General features: G+C 41.6%; 1 protein-coding gene across 3 annotated transcripts; it reads right to left on the bottom strand.

Annotated features, from left to right (window-relative positions):
* Positions 1-3,285: 3,285 nt before the first annotated feature.
* abcb6a (ATP-binding cassette, sub-family B (MDR/TAP), member 6a) lies at positions 3,286-17,926 on the bottom strand. Of its 3 annotated transcripts, none has more exons than XM_061803780.1 (19): positions 17,707-17,926; positions 17,000-17,522; positions 15,901-16,041; positions 15,626-15,815; positions 15,449-15,541; positions 12,135-12,327; positions 8,955-9,076; positions 8,693-8,868; positions 5,547-5,672; positions 5,386-5,462; positions 5,242-5,305; positions 5,092-5,177; positions 4,963-5,020; positions 4,793-4,897; positions 4,518-4,692; positions 4,320-4,432; positions 4,147-4,241; positions 4,012-4,080; positions 3,286-3,934 (listed from the first exon to the last, which is right to left on the bottom strand). In XM_061803780.1, the coding sequence occupies exons 2-19, from the start codon at positions 17,513-17,515 to the stop codon at positions 3,820-3,822; spliced, it is 2,514 nt and encodes an 837-aa protein (XP_061659764.1). In that variant the 5' UTR covers positions 17,516-17,522; positions 17,707-17,926; the 3' UTR covers positions 3,286-3,819. The 3 variants fall into 3 exon arrangements, with proteins under 3 accessions (XP_061659764.1, XP_061659773.1, XP_061659782.1); XM_061803789.1 differs by having other exon boundaries at positions 17,000-17,519; XM_061803798.1 differs by having other exon boundaries at positions 17,000-17,306.
* Positions 17,927-18,136: the final 210 nt, after the last annotated feature.

The raw sequence follows: 18,136 nt of genomic DNA, 5'->3' as shown, positions 1-18,136 counted from the left end.
CGACGTTAAGGCAAAGGTAGAGGTGGCAAAGGCTAAACAAGAGGCATATGAAGACATGTACACCAGGTTGGACACGAAAGAAGGAGAAAAGGATCTCTATAGGTTGGCCAGACATAGGAATAGAGATGGGAAGGATGTGCAGCAGATAAGGGTGATTAAGGATAGAGACTGAGATGTGTTGACTGGTGCCAGTAGTGTGCTAAATAGATGGAAAGAATACTTCGAGAAGTTGATGAATGAACAAAAATGAGAGAATATGGAAGAGTAGAAGAGGCAAATGTTATGGACCAGGAAGTGGCAATGATAAGAAAGGGGAAAGTCAGTAAGGCACTAAAGAGGATGAAAAATGGAAAGGCAGTTGGTCCTGATGACATACCAGTAGAGGTATGGAAGCAATTTGGAGAGATGGCTGTGGAGTTTTTGACCAACTTATTCAACAGAATATTAGCGGGGGAAAAGATACCTGAAGAATGGAGGAAAAGTATTCTAGTTCCCATTTTTAAGAACAAAGGCGATGTTCAGAGCTGTGGGAATTATAGAGGAATAAAGTTGATGAGCCACACAATGAAGTTATGGGAAAGAGTAGTGGAGGCTAGACTCAGGACAGAAGTAAGTATCTGCGAGCCACAGTATGATTTCATGCCTAGAAAGAGTACCACAGATGCATTATTTGCCTTGACGATGCTAGTGGAAAAGTACAGAGAAGGTCAGAAGGAGCTACATTGTGTCTTTGTGGATCTAGAGAAAGCCTATGACAGAGTACCAAGAAAGGAATTGTGGTACTGCATGCGTAAGTCTGGTGTGGCAGAGAAGTTTGTTAAAATAGTACAGGACATGTATGATAGCAGCAGAACAATGGTGAGGTGTGCCTTAAGTGTGACAGAGGAATTTAAGGTGGAGGTGGGACTGCATCAGGGATCAGCGCTGAGCCCCTTCTTGTTTGCAGTGGTAATGGATAGGCTGACAGATGAGGTTAGACTGGAATTCCCTTGGACCATGATGTTCGCAGATGATATTGTGATATGCAGTGAAAGCAGGGAGCAAGTAGAGGAACAATTAGAAAGATGGAGACATGCACTGGAAAGGAGAGGAATGAAGATTAGCCGAAGTAAAACAGAATATATGTGCATGAATGAGAGGGGTGGAGGAGGAAGAGTGAAGCTCCAGGGAGAAGAGATAGCGAGGGTGGACGACTTCAAATATTTAGGGTCAACAATCCAGAGCAATGGTGAGTGTGGTAAGGAAGTGAAGAAACGGGTCCAAGCAGGTTGGAACAGCTGGCGAAAGGTGTCTGGTGTGTTATGTGACAGAAGAGTCTCTGCTAGGATGAAGGCCAAAGTTTACAAAACAGTGGTGCCATGATGTACGGATTACAGACGGTGGCACTGAAGAAACAACAGGAAGCAGAACTGGAGGTGGCAGAAGTGAAGATGTTGAGGTTCTCGCTCGGATTGAGCAGGTTGGATAGGATTAGAAATGAGCTCATTAGAGGGACAGCCAAACTTGGATGTTTTGGAGACAAGATTCGAGAGAGCAGACTTCGATGGTTTGGACATGTTCTGAGGCGAGAGAGTGAGTATATTGGTAGAAGGGTGCTGGGATGGAGCTGCCAGGCAAAAGAGCGAGAGGAAGACCAAAGAGAAGGTTTATGGATATGGTGAGCAAAGACATGAGGGCAGTTGGGGTTAGAGAGGAAGATGCAGGAGATAGGCTAAGATGGCAAAAGATGACATGCTGTGGCGACCCCTAACGGGACAAGTCGAAAGGAAAAGAAGAACTCCTACCTGAAATGATCGCTACACAGGCATGTATTTGGCTGGGCACCATCCATCACGTTTATTTGCCGAAATCCATCGATTTTTTTATTTTTTTTGCTCTTTTCAGATGCTATCCAAGTACCAATATTTAAATTGATTACCCCTGGATTTACACAAACTCGCATTCATTAACTATGATTTGGGAAAAAAAAAGGTGGCGAGTTGGCTCCTCTGTACACAGAGGTGTATCGCCCCCATACATAAACCTCTCTGTGACAGCCAGTTTATTTTCTTTTTTTAAATATACATTGTTCTCGAATGAGTCAGTTTGACATGATAGATGCTACTTGGTAATTTGAGGTTAAGAATAATTCCTACCTGAAATGAAGCGATTGCTACACAGGAGTGTGTACTTGGTTGGGCACCAGCCATCACGCATAATTGCCGAAATCCATCGATCTCTTCTTGTCTTTTCAGATGGAACTCTATAGAATGATCTCTTTGAATATCTGTCTCGTCTGTTGTGACAACCAACAGCACAACAGGTCTTGGGTATTGTAAATATTCTCCTCCGGTTCAATGTCTCTCACAATGTGGAGCAGCTGTTTGACCAGCAATATGGCGCTGTGAAAATGGTCATGTCACGTGCACAAGCTCTATACACGCCTCACTTTCAATTAAATTGCCGCTCAGTCATGGTGTCATTATTAGCCTTGCGACTAACTGGTGACCAGTTTAGGGTGTAGTCTGCCTTTTGCCCAAAGTTAGCTGGGATAGGAACCTGCAACCTCCTGTGAGGATAAGAAACTTGGAAAATGGATGAACTTCACATGGATGCTTTTGCAATGTAGAAGAAATGGGAGTACAGTATCTGTAAAAAACAAAAAACAAAAAGCCATGCAAGCACAGCAATGTACAAATTCCACACAGGAAGTCCGGCTTCAACCCCACAGAACCAGTCCACTTGGATTGCACAAATAAAGATTTTCATGTACAATATTTGCTGTAAATTATCATGCTCACTGCTTGATAAGTGAAAATTTGATCATCATTGGCAAAAATGTCATGAATTTAAACCATAATTATGTTGGTCATTGCGGAAAAAGTCATTAAGCGCCAACGAGTATGTTCGAGCATCCATATGGGTTTAAATGTGCTACAAATATACATTCGTACACACATTTCAAATTAGAGGTGAAACAGCTGGAAACTGATATTTTTCCAGAACAAACCATCTGGATACAAAATGTCATCAGGACCACCATGAGCAGTAGGTATTCAACAGAAATTTGTTTTTGAAGAAACGATAATAGAGTGCCAAGCACACAACCACAAAGCCTCAAACCAAGTGAAACAATTGACTTTATTATATAAGAAAAATTAGAAGACATTTGACAGGGTTGTGGGTTCGTATCCCACTGGGGCCTCTACTCCCTGAGAAGGGTTGCGTCAGGAAGGGCATCCGGCGTAAAAATTGTGCCAAACATACATGTGCGTTAATCTGAGATGACACGCTTTGGCGACCTCGAAAGGGACAAGCCCAAAGAAACTTACCTTTATTTGACAGATAGTCCACCAGAAATGTGTTTTTGCAGCAACAACAGTTTGCCCAGCACATCATCACAAAGCCTCAAACCCAGTGGCACAATCTATGGCTTTATTATTACCTCTTTAAAAACCTTCTAACATTACCACATTACCATGATTTATGATTTGGTTATCCCTATCATATGTAGGACAGTATTTCCTAATATCATCACTTAAAAATATGTAGAAAATAAAAATGGCCCGTCTTAAAAATGTGATTGAATGACTAAATCCTTACATAAACTACTAACTACTGTTGTATTCTCACTAGGGCTAGTTATAATGAACCAGTCCAGTCATAGAAAAAAATGGATCCCTTTCAGAAATTCAAACACAGTATTCTAAAAAAAAAAAAAACAAGCCTGATACATTCTCTCAAGTGATCAAATAATATCTTGACTCAAGATCATCACACCAACCAAGCAACATTCAATGGCCATGGTGGCCTGAGGGAGTAGAAGGTGGCTGCAGTTTCTCAGACTTGTAAGCCTTTGGCTTCAGTGTCTGATGAAGAATCGGAGTCCTGAGCCTGCTGTTGACTTGCCCACATGTCTGCATACAGGCCATGCTTTTGCAGTAGATCCTCATGTCTTGAATAGAAAGATGTTGATATTATCATGTCATCAAACAAGTGGATGTTTCATGTCATTGAAAAAAAAGCGTTTACCGTCCCTGCTCAGCGATCCGACCCTCGCTGATGACCAGAATCTGGTCTGCGGCGATGATTGTGGACAACCTATGATCATACTCTTAGCTCCAGATACAATAAAATCAATCAAAGACCTCTGAAGGTATCGTTTACCTGTGAGCTACAACAACTGTTGTACGATTAGCAGAGACTTTGGCGAGTGAAGCCTGGATGTTGCGTTCAGTTTGGGTATCGAGCGCTGATGTGGCCTGTAGACATCATGTGTGGTCAAATGGGAAATATTGCTAAGGAGTGACAAAATGGGCAAGCAGTGATCATCTCATCACCTCATCCAGCAGGATAATCTGTGGTGCTTTGAGGATGGTCCTTGCTATCGCCACCCTTTGCTTCTCTCCTCCACTCAGCTTTAGGCCTCTTTCCCCCACTTGAGTATCATAACCTATCATATATGAATATTAAATTATAATCTGCTTTGTCACCCCAAATCACAAAACAGAACTGAGAATGCTCAATCCATAAATCACCCTCAGGGAATCCAATGATTCTGTCATGGATATCACCAGCAATGGCAGCCTCCTCCACCTCCTGGTCGCTTGCAGAGATGCGACCATAGCGTATGTTCTCCAGGATAGTGTCGTTGAACAACACCGTATCCTGGGGGACTACACCAATGTGTGCTCGCAGAGATGACTGGGTCACCTGAACACCATGGGGAAAAAAAGGTTGCAGTTGCTCTCGTTCCTGCTTTTTACTGGACTAAAATCATTCAAGAAACACATACCCCTAAATACAATCTTACTTTGGATATGTCCTGACTGTCAATATGAATGCAACCGTCCTGAACATCATAGAAGCGGAAGAGGAGTCGGATGATGGTGCTCTTCCCGGACCCTGATGGTCCTACCTATGGAAAGTTCTACAAAAGTTATTATTCTTTTTTTTAGAGCCATTATTTTCATGCAGGTTTACCAGGGCCACAGTCTGTCCAGGTAGCACTGTAAAGGATACGTCCTTGAGAACCTCCTTGCTGTAAAAATGACAATCATTGAGTGAAATTGGCTGTTATATTTATCAAGCAGAAAACAAAGAGGAACCCACCCATGTGTGTAGCTGAAGTAAACATTTTCAAATTCGATTTTTCCCAGCTTGTAGTGAAAATTCACAGCATTTACATCATCTCTTACCTGTGTAGAAAAGAGATTTATTTTAGGTAAGTGGGTATTACAGATGACTAAGAGTCAGAGGTACCTCTTCCTCCTCCTCAAAAAGTTTGATCATGCTTTCCATGTCAATGAATGAATTTTGGATCATTCTGAAATTAAAAATAGAACCTCTGTTGAAAACAGCAAATGATTCTCATACACATACATACTAGGAGTTGCATGCTCCTACCTGTAGTAGGTTCCAAACCAGTTGAGAGGAGTATACAGTTGGATGATATATGTTCCAAACAGAACAAAATCACCAACCTTTGATAACACAGGGAGCAATTCAAGTATACATTGTTATGAAATGTATTCAGAAAATCCCAAATGTCATACATATACCAGCACCTGGAACTTTCCTTCTGTCACAAAATAGGCACAGAGCAGGGAGCCAGCCATCAGACCCACTCCGATGATCAGGTTCTGGGTTTGATTGAGGAGAGCCAAGGATGCCTGAGTCTTCCACTCTGATGACTGGAGTTTGAAATTACCACAACCATTAGACACACTGAATACATCATTTTTTATTACACAGTGTACTGACATATTTTTCCTCTCCTCCTTTTCACAGAGTAAACTTGAAAGTCCCAGTTTACATGCTCAAAGTGCAATTACTTTTTGTGTTAAATTATGTCTGTCTCAGATGGCACCGATGCTGATTTAGCTGTGGCTTTTCAAAAGGAAACAAGGTCTTTTTGCTAGATGTTGACTGGTACAAGTAGAGTCTTATCAGGCCAAACTTCATAGTGCTATACAATTCATTTGTGCAAGAACATTTAAGTTTTGCACAAAGGATATCTGCTTTTGCGCTTGTGGTTACAGTAAGCTGGTGCTCAAAAGCAAAGAAAATGAATGAATCCCCCTGGTGTGCCACCTTTTGACAAGAACACAAACATCTCGTAATTACTAGATACCAATCCAAAATGAAAACTAATAAAATAAAAGTTTATTAAAAAACGTGGTGGTGGATTGTGTGGACTGTAAATATGTTCTCAATTCTTTAGGGTGTGACTTAAAAACCATTCATTGATGACGATTTTCATGACGTTTGTACATGCGCATTTTTTAGTTGAATTAATTATGCATCCATTTTCTTAACTTCTTATCCTCACAAGCATGAGGAGTTTTGGTTCCTATCCCAACTGTCAACAGGCAGGAAGCAATTAACAACCTGAAATGGTTGCCAACCATTCGCAGGGCACATCAAGACAAACAGCCACACTCACAATCACACCTAGGGGCAATTTAGAGTGTCCAATTAATGTTGCATGCTTTTGGGGTGTGGGAAGAAATCGGGGTTCCTGGAGGAAACCCACGCAGGCACGGGGAGAACATGCAAACTCCACACAGGTGGGTCCAGAATCAAACCCGGGACCTCAGAACTGTGAGGCCAACACTTTCCAGCTGATCCACCGTGCCGCCTGAATTAATATTTTTTTTTAAATAAACTTTGATGAAATCAGTGGTTTTCAAAGAGGGAGAGGCAAAGGGCTAGCATGAACACTTTTCATTATTACATTATACCCGGCAGATGGAACTACAGTACAGCCTCAACTCTCGAACGTCCCCGTTCTTGAACAAATCGGTTTTCGGATTAAAATTTTTAGATTTTTTTGCTCCTGTTTTTGAATGAAAATCGGTACTCGAACGCCCTCAACAAAACCCGGAAATAACGTAACACGCGTGGCCGGACAAGCTGACACACGACGCGCTTTGTTGTGACTTCCCACGCTGCCAAAAAAACCCGGAAATAAAATAACGTGCGCGGCCAGACCAGCTGACCCACCCATGACGCATTCTGTTATTCTATATAACGCAGCCTCTGTATGCAGATTTGTCCCAGTAGAGACTGTTTTTTTTTTTCTTCCGATTGAAGACTGTAAACCCCCATCATGGCTCCAAAGAAGGCAAGTGGAAGCTCACTACCAAAGAACTCCTACACCTTCAGGAGGAGCAGAAGATGTTGGAGGAGGAGATGTCGTCTGATGAGGATAAAGGCAAGAAGGATGTCCCAAGTGCTGATATCAAAGCTATCTGTGCCAAATGGAATGAAATCCATAATTTCGTAGAACTTCATCACCCCAATAAAGTCGAATGCAGTGGAGCACTGCAAAATTGTAATGATGTTGTGATGAGCCACTTCAGGAAAGTGCTTTAAAGACGGCAGAAACAAGTGACACTAGATTCGTTCTTTGTAAAAAGGAGGGGAGTCAGTTGATAGTTTTGGATTCCTTTTTTTCTTGTGAACTTTAATAATGCTCTGTACCATTAGCATTTCTGCATTTTTGTTTTGTTTCAAAGATTTCGTTAACTCGAGTTACGAGTTAATGTTTTTGGGTATTACTTTTTGTACTCCCCCACCCCTCATTATTGCTTGTTTAAAGTTATTGTGCACTTTTGTTAATTTAAAAAAAAAAAAAAAAGTTTACAAGGCTTTCTTTCGGCTTGTCCCGTTAGTAGCAAAAAATAAATATATTTGTTAAATTATTTCATTATATAAAATTATTTAAATTATACATGTATTCCTACTATGAAGTTTATTATCAGGAAAAGCTAAAAAAAAATGCTTTCAAAAGCTAAATTTTTTAGGCTTGGAACACGTTTCTTTTTCCTTTCATAGTAATGGGAAATATCAATTCGGTTTTCCAACAAATCACTTCTCAAACCGCCTTCTAGAACGGATTGTGGTCGAGAACCGAGGCTGTACTGTAATTTTAATACTGTGGAGTATGAAATGAATTTACTCTCCTAAAGTGGGGCGGTGCAAAAAAGTTTGGGAACTACTGAATTAACCTAACATGCGTGTTTGTTGGATGAGGGAGAAAACTGGAGTACCCGGAGAAAACTGATGCATGCACAGCTCTGCTAACGAGTCGTCCACTGTGCTGCCACCTATACGAATGTGTCCATCCATCCACCCATTAACTGAGCCACCTATCCTCATAGGGGTCGCAAGAGTGGTGGAGCCTATCCCGGCTATCTTCGGGAAGGAGGTGGCGTACACCCTGAGTTGGTTGACACCCAATTGCAGGGCACATAGAGACAAACAACTATTTGCACTCACAATCACACTGATGGGCAATTTTGAGTCTCCAATTAATGCATGTTTTTAGGATGTGGGAGGAAACTGGAGTTTCGGTAGAACATGCAAATTCTACATTGGCAGGGCCGGGATTTGAGCCACGGTCCTCAGAACTGTGAGGGAGATGCTCTAACCAGTCGTTGAACGTGCCACTACTAATGTGTCTTATTAATATTTTTGGGGACAAATTAAATTATGGTAATACGAAACACAGGTGAACATGTTCACTGACCGCTGCCATTTTCTAGTTGATGAGGAAAAACAAAATACAGTTACATTATTTTCAATCAGAACAATAATGGAGGAAAAAAAGGATCTGTTTGCTCAGTGAATTTTCTCTGCTTATTATGTCAGAATTTAAAACAGGCAAGGTTTCATTTTATCAATATACTTGGTCTGTGGTTTGTCACACCTGGTATTTCAAGATAGCGTCCTCAAAGCGGCTGACTTCGTAGTTCTCTGCATTGTAGTATTTCACAGTCTCAAAGTTCAGCAAGGAGTCCACCGCCTTAGTCTTAGCAATATTGTCCTGCTGATTCATGTCCCGTCTGTACTTAGTCCTCCACTCTGTGATAATGATGGTCATAGCTGGTGCACACAGCGAGAGTTTTATCATTGGGAGTGACAGCTGGGCAAAATGGAGGAGAGATGAAGCATCAACAGATGTTACTTACTGAGGTAGAGGGTCATGCACACAAAGACAATGAGGCCAAACCACGCGTTGAAATAGGTGATAAAGTAAATGATGGATATGACAATGTCAGCAATTGTTGGGATGATGCTGAACACTATATAGCTGGGAAGAAAAACAAATCAGTCAATTTTATTCAATATGGGTAAAAAACAAACAATTAGTGCCCACAATATTATTTAGCGATATAAAAAGTAAAATATGTAAATGTTTTCTTTAATCAAATCAGAATTGTATTATTTACAACATATCAATTAACAAATTATTTAATTGGATAAATTAATTTAAAAAAGAATACATACATTTTAATGAAACAGTATCAGGAAAACAATTACTAAAAGTAATATTATACCTCTTCATAAATGTATGCTTGGTGGACCAGATGGAACCCCCCCCCAACAACAAAAAAAAAGTATCTATGGATGATACAAAAGAAAAATACATATTACACACACGCACACACACACACACGCACGCACACACACACACACACACACTTCTGAACCGGAAGCTATTTAAGAGAATCTGAAATTGATCGAAAGAAATTTTTAAACCGTGGCAAATTACGGAGAACAGAAAGCATTGGTGTGGAATGACATTTCAGTGACACTATCAACTTTAGATAAATCTGTTGGATCATTCGGATCACTGGAAACTTAATGAAACGGGACCAGAACCGTAAATTGTGACATAACCCTTTCTAAAAAAAGTTGTATTTATTCCCATAATTCCATTCAAAATGTGAAACTCTCACACATACATTATATATATATATATATATATATATATATATATATAAAAGGGCCCACAATTTAAACAATTTTAAGTATTTGTTTGTTAATTCTTAACATCATTTTGCCTCCTAGCTCATAAAAAACACAAAATCAGGAACCAAAAAAAATGTACAATACCATCAAGTAATCAGCCCAAATTTTATAGGCCATAAATGTTTGAAACCGAGTATCACAAACAAATCATCTACTAAATTCAAAGCACCTGCACAGGTTTCCCCAGCTGTCATGAAATTGCTTCAGTTTGTCTCAGTTGGGTTCAATATGGGGAAGACTGCAGATTTGACAACTGGTCAGAAGAATATTATTTACACCCTCCATAGGATCTGTAAACTACAAACGTTTAAACCTAAGGAAGCAGACTGTTCACAGAGTGCTGTGTCCAAGCATATTAATGGAAAGTCTGGTGGAAGGACAAAATGTGGCAGAAGAAAATACATCAGGAAAAGAGATGACTTTGAGCATTAAATAATCCATCAGAGATCCAATCCAGAAAGAATGGAATGAGGCAGGAGTCACAGCTTCAAAAACCACCACATTCAGACGTATCCAGGAGAATGACAGAAACTGTTGGCTCTCTCATGTCAGGCTACTTCTGAGTCTAAGTCAACATAGGAAGTGTCTTAACTGGTCCCAGGAGAAGGAGTAATGGACTATTTGCCAATGGTCCGAGGCCCTCTTTTCCGATGAAAGTGCGCCTTTCATTCAGGAATCAAGGTCCAAGTGTTTGGAGGAAGATGGGTGAGAACAGAACCTAAGCTGTTTGAGATCCAGTGTGACATAAGCATCTTTATGATTTTTCATTCATTCATTTTCTGAGCTGCTTATTCTCACCAGGGTCACGGTGGTGCTGGCGCCAATCCCATGTATCATCGGGCAAGATGTGGGGTACACTGAGTTGGTTGCCAGCCAATCGCAGGGCCCATTTAGAGTCCCCAATTATTGCATGTTTTTGGGGATGTGGGGGGAAACCAGAGTGCCCAGAGAAAACCCATGCAGGCATGGGGAGAATATGCAAACTCCACACATGCGAGGCTAGGATTTGAATCCCAGACCTCAAAACTAACTGAAATTGGCCATGAGTGCATGTCCGCAGCGGCTACGGACCAGCCTCAGCTGGTCGCTGTCTCAAGTGGCCTTGAGGTAAATTGAGTTTGAGACCCCTGCTCTAGACTTTTGGAGAAACTGTGGACTGACGAGTAAAAAAAAAAACAACCTTTTGGAAGTTGTGTGGGCAGTTACATCTGGTGTAAAAATGGCACAGCATTAGATAAAAAGAACGTTATGCCAACAGTGAAGCACGGTTTTGCAGTGTAATGGTTTGGTGCTGCTTTGCTGCCTCAGGACTGGGACAACTTTCTGTTATTTATGGAACAATGAATTCTGCTGTGTATCAGAAAATACTGAAGGAGAACAGCCTTCCATCAATTCGTACGTTCAAACTCAAGTGCTCTTCAATCATACAGCAGGGCAATGATTCGAAAAACACCAGCAACTCCACCTCTGCCCCCCCCCCAAAAAAAAAAAGGTTTTGGAGTGGCTAAGTCAAAGTTCAGATTTAAATCCAATTGAGATGCTGTGGTGTGACCTTAAACGAGCAGTTCATGCTCAAAATCCCTCCAATATGGTGGAGTTGAAAGAATTCTGTAAAGAACATTGGGACAAAATTCCTCCAGAGAGATATGAAAGACGATCACCAATTACCGTAAATATTTGATTTTAGTTATTGCTGCCAGGGGTGGCACAACAACTTATTAAGTTGAGAGGGCAATTAGGTTTGGATTATATTTTGTGCCTTAATAAATTGAATTGTCATTTGAAAATTGGATTTTTTTTTTAATTCCTTGGGTTGTCTCTGAGTGATATTAAAATAGTTGTAATGACTTGAAAACTTTGTGCGTGATAAATATGCAAAAAAACAAAACAGAACAAAAGAGAACTCAGGAAGGGAGAGTATACTTTTTCAGAGCTCTGTATGGTTTTTAAAGTACCATAATTCAAGTGATTGAATGTGACAAAAATTTATTTTTTTCTACAAAAACTGAGAAGTAAATGGTGATATCTTCACAGCATTCTAATTTTTTTCAACTCCCGATTTCATATATTTTGAGCTGGAAGCCGAAATCATGTAAAAATAAAGGACTGGAGTGTGGACCCTGAATCTAGAATTTATGAAAGTTTAATGTTTTGAATGGAATCATGGAAATCCATAAAACTTTTCCACAAAATTCAAACTTTTTTGGAAACGATCTGTAAACTCCATCTGCAGCTTTTACTGTGCCTATCATAGAAAAATTACGAGACAAAAGCTGCTGAAACCATTCAAATGCGTTTGTTTGTGTGACTTACAATAATTGGTACAGCCACCTCACCTGAGCAAGCTGTTTATGGAAGATGTCCCACGGTCTATACTTCTCAGCACATCACCAGTTTTCCGGCCCAGGTGCCAGCGGAGTGAGAGGGCGTGCAGGTGGGCAAACAGACGTACCTGCACTACCCGGTTAGTGAATTGCTGCACTCTGATCCATAGGAAGGAGCGCATGTTGCTGACAAACCCTGAGGCTCCTGCAAGAGAAGGAATGGCACCACTTACAAAGCATCCACTTGCCTTCCTGTGTCCCAAGGGCCTCATTAATAAAATTCCCCATATACGTAGCTACTTTAGAGACAAATCAAAGATAGCTAGTTGTTGGAGAAAGTCTATTCTCATCACACTACTGTTGAGCTCCACCAAACTCCAGCCCAAGCACAAATGGTGCAGACTGTTAGCGTGCCAATCTTTTTCTGACATCTCTCCTTGCATGCTTGTGTGAAGTTGGTTCTCTGCATGGTATGCAAGAAAAAAAATACAACAGGGTGAAAGCTACATTCCCACTTTAATATTAATTACAAGCTGTGTTTTGTCCTTATTTGTTGCAGTGAGTTTGAACTTCTCCTAGCCGACTTCTGATGAAAGGCAGGGTACTTCCTGAAGTTGTCACCAGCCAATTGCAAGGCACATAATAAAGACAATGAGCCACACAATTAAGTTCTGGGAAAGAGTAGTGGAGGCTAGACTTGGGACAGAAGTAAGTATCTGCAGGCATCAGTATGGTTTCATGCCTAGAAAGAGTACCACAGATGCACTATTTCCCTTGAGAATTTTTGTGGCAAAGTACAGAGAAGGTCAGAAGGAGCTACACTGTATCTTTGTAGACCAAGAGAAAGCCTATGACAGAGTACCAAGAGATGAAGTGTGGTACTCCATGCGCAAGTCTGGTGTGGCAGAAAAATATGTTAGAATCGTAAAGGACATGTATGAGGGCAGCAAAACTGCGGTGAGATGTGCCGTTGGTGTTGTCAGAAGAATTTTAGGTGAAGGTGGGACTACATCAGGGTTCCGCGCTGAGCCCCTTCCTGTTTGCGGTAGTAATGGATAGGCTGACAGACGAGGTTAGACTGGATTCACCTTGGACCATGATGTTCGCAGATGACATTGTGATCTGCAGTGAAAGCAGGGAACAGGCTTAGGAACAGATAGATAGATAGAGGTACGCACTGGAAAGGAGAGGAATGAAGATTAGCCGAAGTGAAACAGAATATATGTGCATGAATGAGAGGGGTGGAGGAGGAAGAGTGAAGCTCCAGGGAGAAGAGAGAGCGACGGTGGACGACTTCAAATACTTGGGGTCAACAATACAGACCAAAGGAGAATGTGTTAAGGAAATGCAGAAACGGGTCCAAGTGGGGTGGAACAGTTAGCGGAAGATGTCTAGTGTTCTATGTGACAGAAGAGTATCCGCCAGGATGAAGGGCAAAGTTTATAAAACAGTGGTGAGGCCGGCGATGATGTACAGATTAGAGACGGTGGCACTGTAGAAACAACAGGAAGCAGAACTGTAGGTAGCAGAAATGAAGATAGTGAGGTTCTCGCATGGAGTGAACAGGTTGGATAGGATTTGAAATGAGCACCATCAGTGACTTTGTTCATAAGCAATGGATCAAAAATGTCTTAAAAATGATAATGGATTTAGTTTTATCTAAGGCTGCTGCGACCTGCCCATAACTGACTCCTACCCAGTCCAGGTTATACTCAGTTATTTTGGATTGGCAACCCTATGGCGACAAGCCCTGTTGAACATGGATTCATTGATGTGGTGACCTGTGACACACATGCTTATTTTTAAATTGTTTTAACCATCCGATTTCTCACAGAATTATTTTCTATTTGAAGCTCACAACAATTACAGCAGTAGTCACAAGTTGCCATCTTAGATATTTTGTGATATATAGTGAAGTAAAATTGATTGACAGGTTCAAATATACCGTATTTTCACAACCATAAGGCACACTTAAAAGTCTTCAATCCTCTCCAAAATGGACAGCGCACCTTATGTGTGCACCGAGTTCCAAAATCTGAAAATGTTGTTGTGTAATTTTGATGACCGTTCCACCTGAATGACTGGGACCATTTCCTGGCGACACACTGCTTATATAGAAGAAAGGCGGACGTAACAGAGGACATCATGTGGACGTTAAAGTGGGGAAGGGGAGGCGTGGAAGAGGACGCTAAAACAACCCCCCCAGCAGCAGCATACTTTAAAGTGCCGGTATTTCCTTTGTGCAAAACAACATCGTTTTGGGCAAGGACCCCCAATAATGGCACCAACGAAGAGACACGCTTACGAAGCAAAGTTTAACCTGCAACCTATCAGCTATGTGGAGAAATATAGGAATCGAACAGCCGTGAGAGATTTCAAGATCAACGAATCCATGGTGCTGAAGTGGAGGAAGCAGGAAAACGAGCTTCGCGAAGACAAGAAGACGAAGCTGAGTTTCTGCAGAAACAAGACGAGGTGGCCTGAGTCAGAAGATCAACTCGAGCAATAGATTGATTAATGATCAAAGAACAGCTGGGCTCAGCCCCAGGGAACCTGGTGTTTGCTGGAGAACTTGCCCAGCTGTTCATTTCAGATACAGAAGATAAGGACTTCAATGGATTTGCAGAGGATTGGTAAAAAAATTATGCAAGTCCACCGTTAAAGACTTCAATAAAGTACAAACGAACTCACCTTTTACATTATTAAATACTTCTATAAAGTACAACCAAACTCTGCTTACAATGTTAAATACTTCCAATCAGTACAACCGGACTCAGTTTTGCTCCCGCTGCCTTTTTAATTAGTGTCCATACATGCTACCGTATGTTTTAAGCTAATTTATTGTAGCGTCATATGCTTTGCAGTGCTAAACGTACATAAATAGCGTTTGACGTGCATGTTTTGTGTCGCTTATTTCTTCGCTCATCGTTGTGGTTGTTTTGTTGTCTGCTGGTTGTGCTGTTCTGTTTGTTGTGGTGTAATTATTTTGGTTTGGTGTGACACTGTGAGTGAGGATGGCGTGTCGACTGGTGACTTGCTTCCACCAGTCATGCCACCATGCTGCATGTATGAGTTAAATACAGAAATTGCACCTGCAATTGAGACTGCGCTTTAGTACGACGATCACAAAAACTATGGTAAACAGTTTTATACATATAGTGCTTTGCATTGACATTTTCTTGTTAAATTTGTTGAGGCACGGCTATTCGATGGACTTTGCACTTTGAAGGGGGCATCTGATTTATAAGGGGAAGCTACACACACTTTTTAAAAAAAGAGACCCAAGAGTTGACTTAGCATCCAGTGTGGAAAAAGGTCTGTCATACCTGCTCCCCCACCCTGCATGAACTTTAGCAGGACATAAATACACACAGTGATGATCAGAGTGTGCCAGCTGCTGCCATCCGTGAGTTCATTAACTAAGAGGGGAAGAAGACAGAAATTTCTTCATTAAAAACATTATGTTCCATGTAAAGATGTGGTTGTCTTGTTGGTATACTCACCTATATTTTTGTAGTAAATGGGAACAAAGACATTGATTACCCTCTCGACTGCCAGCAGCCCCAAACAGAAGAGGACAAGCAGTTGGAGCCAGACACTGCCTTGAGGCCACATGTAAGGTAACAGTAGCCTCATCTTCTTCCTGAAGCCTTGCCAAGTTGACTGGTTCTGCTCTGGTCTGCCCAAGAGGCTCTGGGATAGGGAAAAGGAGCCATTTAAAATTACCAAATGGAGTGATCTACAAAGAGTGTTTTTTGTTTTGCACACCGGTCTTTACCTGTCTGCTCTGCTCTACGTCTCGCTCATCTTCATTTATAAGCAGAATGTACGGTCTCTTTGGCAACCCTGGGGCCTTAAGACCAAGAAAGAAGAGCAGTCCTGTGCCCACATAACGCACCACCCATAAGGCAAACTGCACCTAAGGGGTTTCATGGACAGTTGGAAACAACATCAATTAAGTAAAACTACAAATAAAAGTCGGTCAAAATGATGGCTGCCGTTAAGTGTTTGGAGTAGGAGGGTTAAGATGTGGCTGACAGTTTTTGGTAGCTGAATTTCGACAGTCACAATGACTCAGCACAAAAAGGGAGTATAGCCTTCACCCCACAGCCCTCCATCTCTGTTACCCTCTTCCCCCACCCCCAATTTATTTTTACTGAAACAAATTTAAGACATAAAAATGTCAATTATTCCTCCGACCCCAAGAAAAACCCATTGAATAACTCATCACCTTTCTCCTACAAACAACCGTCCCACAAGTTATTGAATGCAAATTTCAAATAAGTAAAATATAAACAAATGTTAAATAGTAAAAGCGCATGGAATAAGGTAATTAAATAAGCAAATAGATAACAGCCCTTCATCTTGACTACTCTTTAAATCACCACAAGCCTGGGCAATGAGCTTGTCATACAGGAAACAGGTCTTGACAACATGCACTGAATGAATGACACACCTATTGTAAACAAACAACCACTGAGCCATTAGACTGGACTATTAAATAGACAAATGTGATATATCATGCAGTGTGCATTATTTTGACTGTGCCAGTTTTAAACAGCTTCATTATACATCTGCTAGGAGGCAAACATGACTGACATGCATTGTAAAAAGCCCAATTTAAGACAGACTCACCCACCACAATCGACTAAGATTTAATAAAAGAACTAATGTACACTAAAATAGGTGTCTTTTCAATGGTAAAAATGCTCAGTTTTGACTGACAGTAAGCTCGAGGTATTTATTATTGTAGTGGTTATGTGCAGAGTTGTCAACTACATTGCATGATTCCGACATTTGGTTACCTCCAGTTTACATACAGTACATGAGTGGGCATGCCTGCCTGCTGTTGTGCACCATACTTGAGTGTGTCTCACCTGTTGCCTGGTGTCCTCCAGGCCCCACCACCAGTGAGGACTGAACCAGGAGACAAATGGCAGGTTCTCAGCTGCGAACGCTGTCGCCCAGAATAGTAGTAGCGCGGTACTGTGGCCCCACGTTCGATCCACGAGTAGAGCCCTGCGCCTCTCCACAGTGAGCAAAGCAATCCCCCAAACCCAGGCTAGGGCAGATGAGCTGCCATAAATCAGCACATAGCCTGGGAGCTCCTGATCATGGGTGGCAAGCCACACCATCCCGCACACAGACTGAACCAAGAGTAGGCTGGAAATGGCCACTTGGAGCCTGTAGAGATGAGAGCGGGGGATGAACTTGGGCTCCATTGCTGTGCCATATTTTTGGTAAAAGACACAGTGAATGGTGCCTAGGAAGAAAGCGATAGTGAGCAGGACAGCAGGGACCAGAGTGAAATAGAAGCAGGGGGCGATTCCTTCATCCACCCATGTGTGGGAAATGGGAAACCCGGCTTCACAATAGCTGTGGACCAACACCATGATCCTGCTGAGAGAAGATCACAGACAAGAGAAAAATAACTTGGGCCTTCATGCACCAACATTTCTGCTGTTTTACTTTATAACCATATTACGTCCCCAAAATTTGAACGATAAAAAAGTTACACAACGCAGCAAGTGGGTTCCTGTTCAGGGCTTTTAACCGTTCTGACGCGCAATTTAACTATCATTACCTTGTTAAACTCAATTTGAACGCTCCAGCCAAGTGTCAGTAGCAGATGTGCTAGCCTCGTCGGTCCCAAAACAAACCCAGCATGAAGAAAAGCGAGCCACATGAGCCCGTACAAGTTCACTTGTGAGCCATCGGTTCTGTCCTTGATTCGTTTTCCGCCAGCCCTATGACGTCACCATGTTAGAAAACAACCTTGCTGACGTACGCTTCTGTTGACAGAAACTGTGTCCAATGCATATTGCTTAGCTATTAGCGCCCCTCAGAGGACGAAGACTAACAAATACAAATCTTTTTCTACTCTCTTCAAGCGAATGAATGGCAACCTATCTTGGTGCATTACCGCCATCAGCTGGACTGGAGTGTGGACACTGAGAATGTGCAGGAAAATACAATGGCGAATAAAACAAAAATACTTTAGATAATAAATAAAC

The sequence above is a fragment of the Syngnathoides biaculeatus genome, chromosome 2 (assembly GCF_019802595.1).
Source record: "Syngnathoides biaculeatus isolate LvHL_M chromosome 2, ASM1980259v1, whole genome shotgun sequence".
Classification (NCBI taxonomy): domain Eukaryota; kingdom Metazoa; phylum Chordata; class Actinopteri; order Syngnathiformes; family Syngnathidae; genus Syngnathoides; species Syngnathoides biaculeatus.
This window is presented reverse-complemented; position numbering and strand designations above follow the sequence as displayed.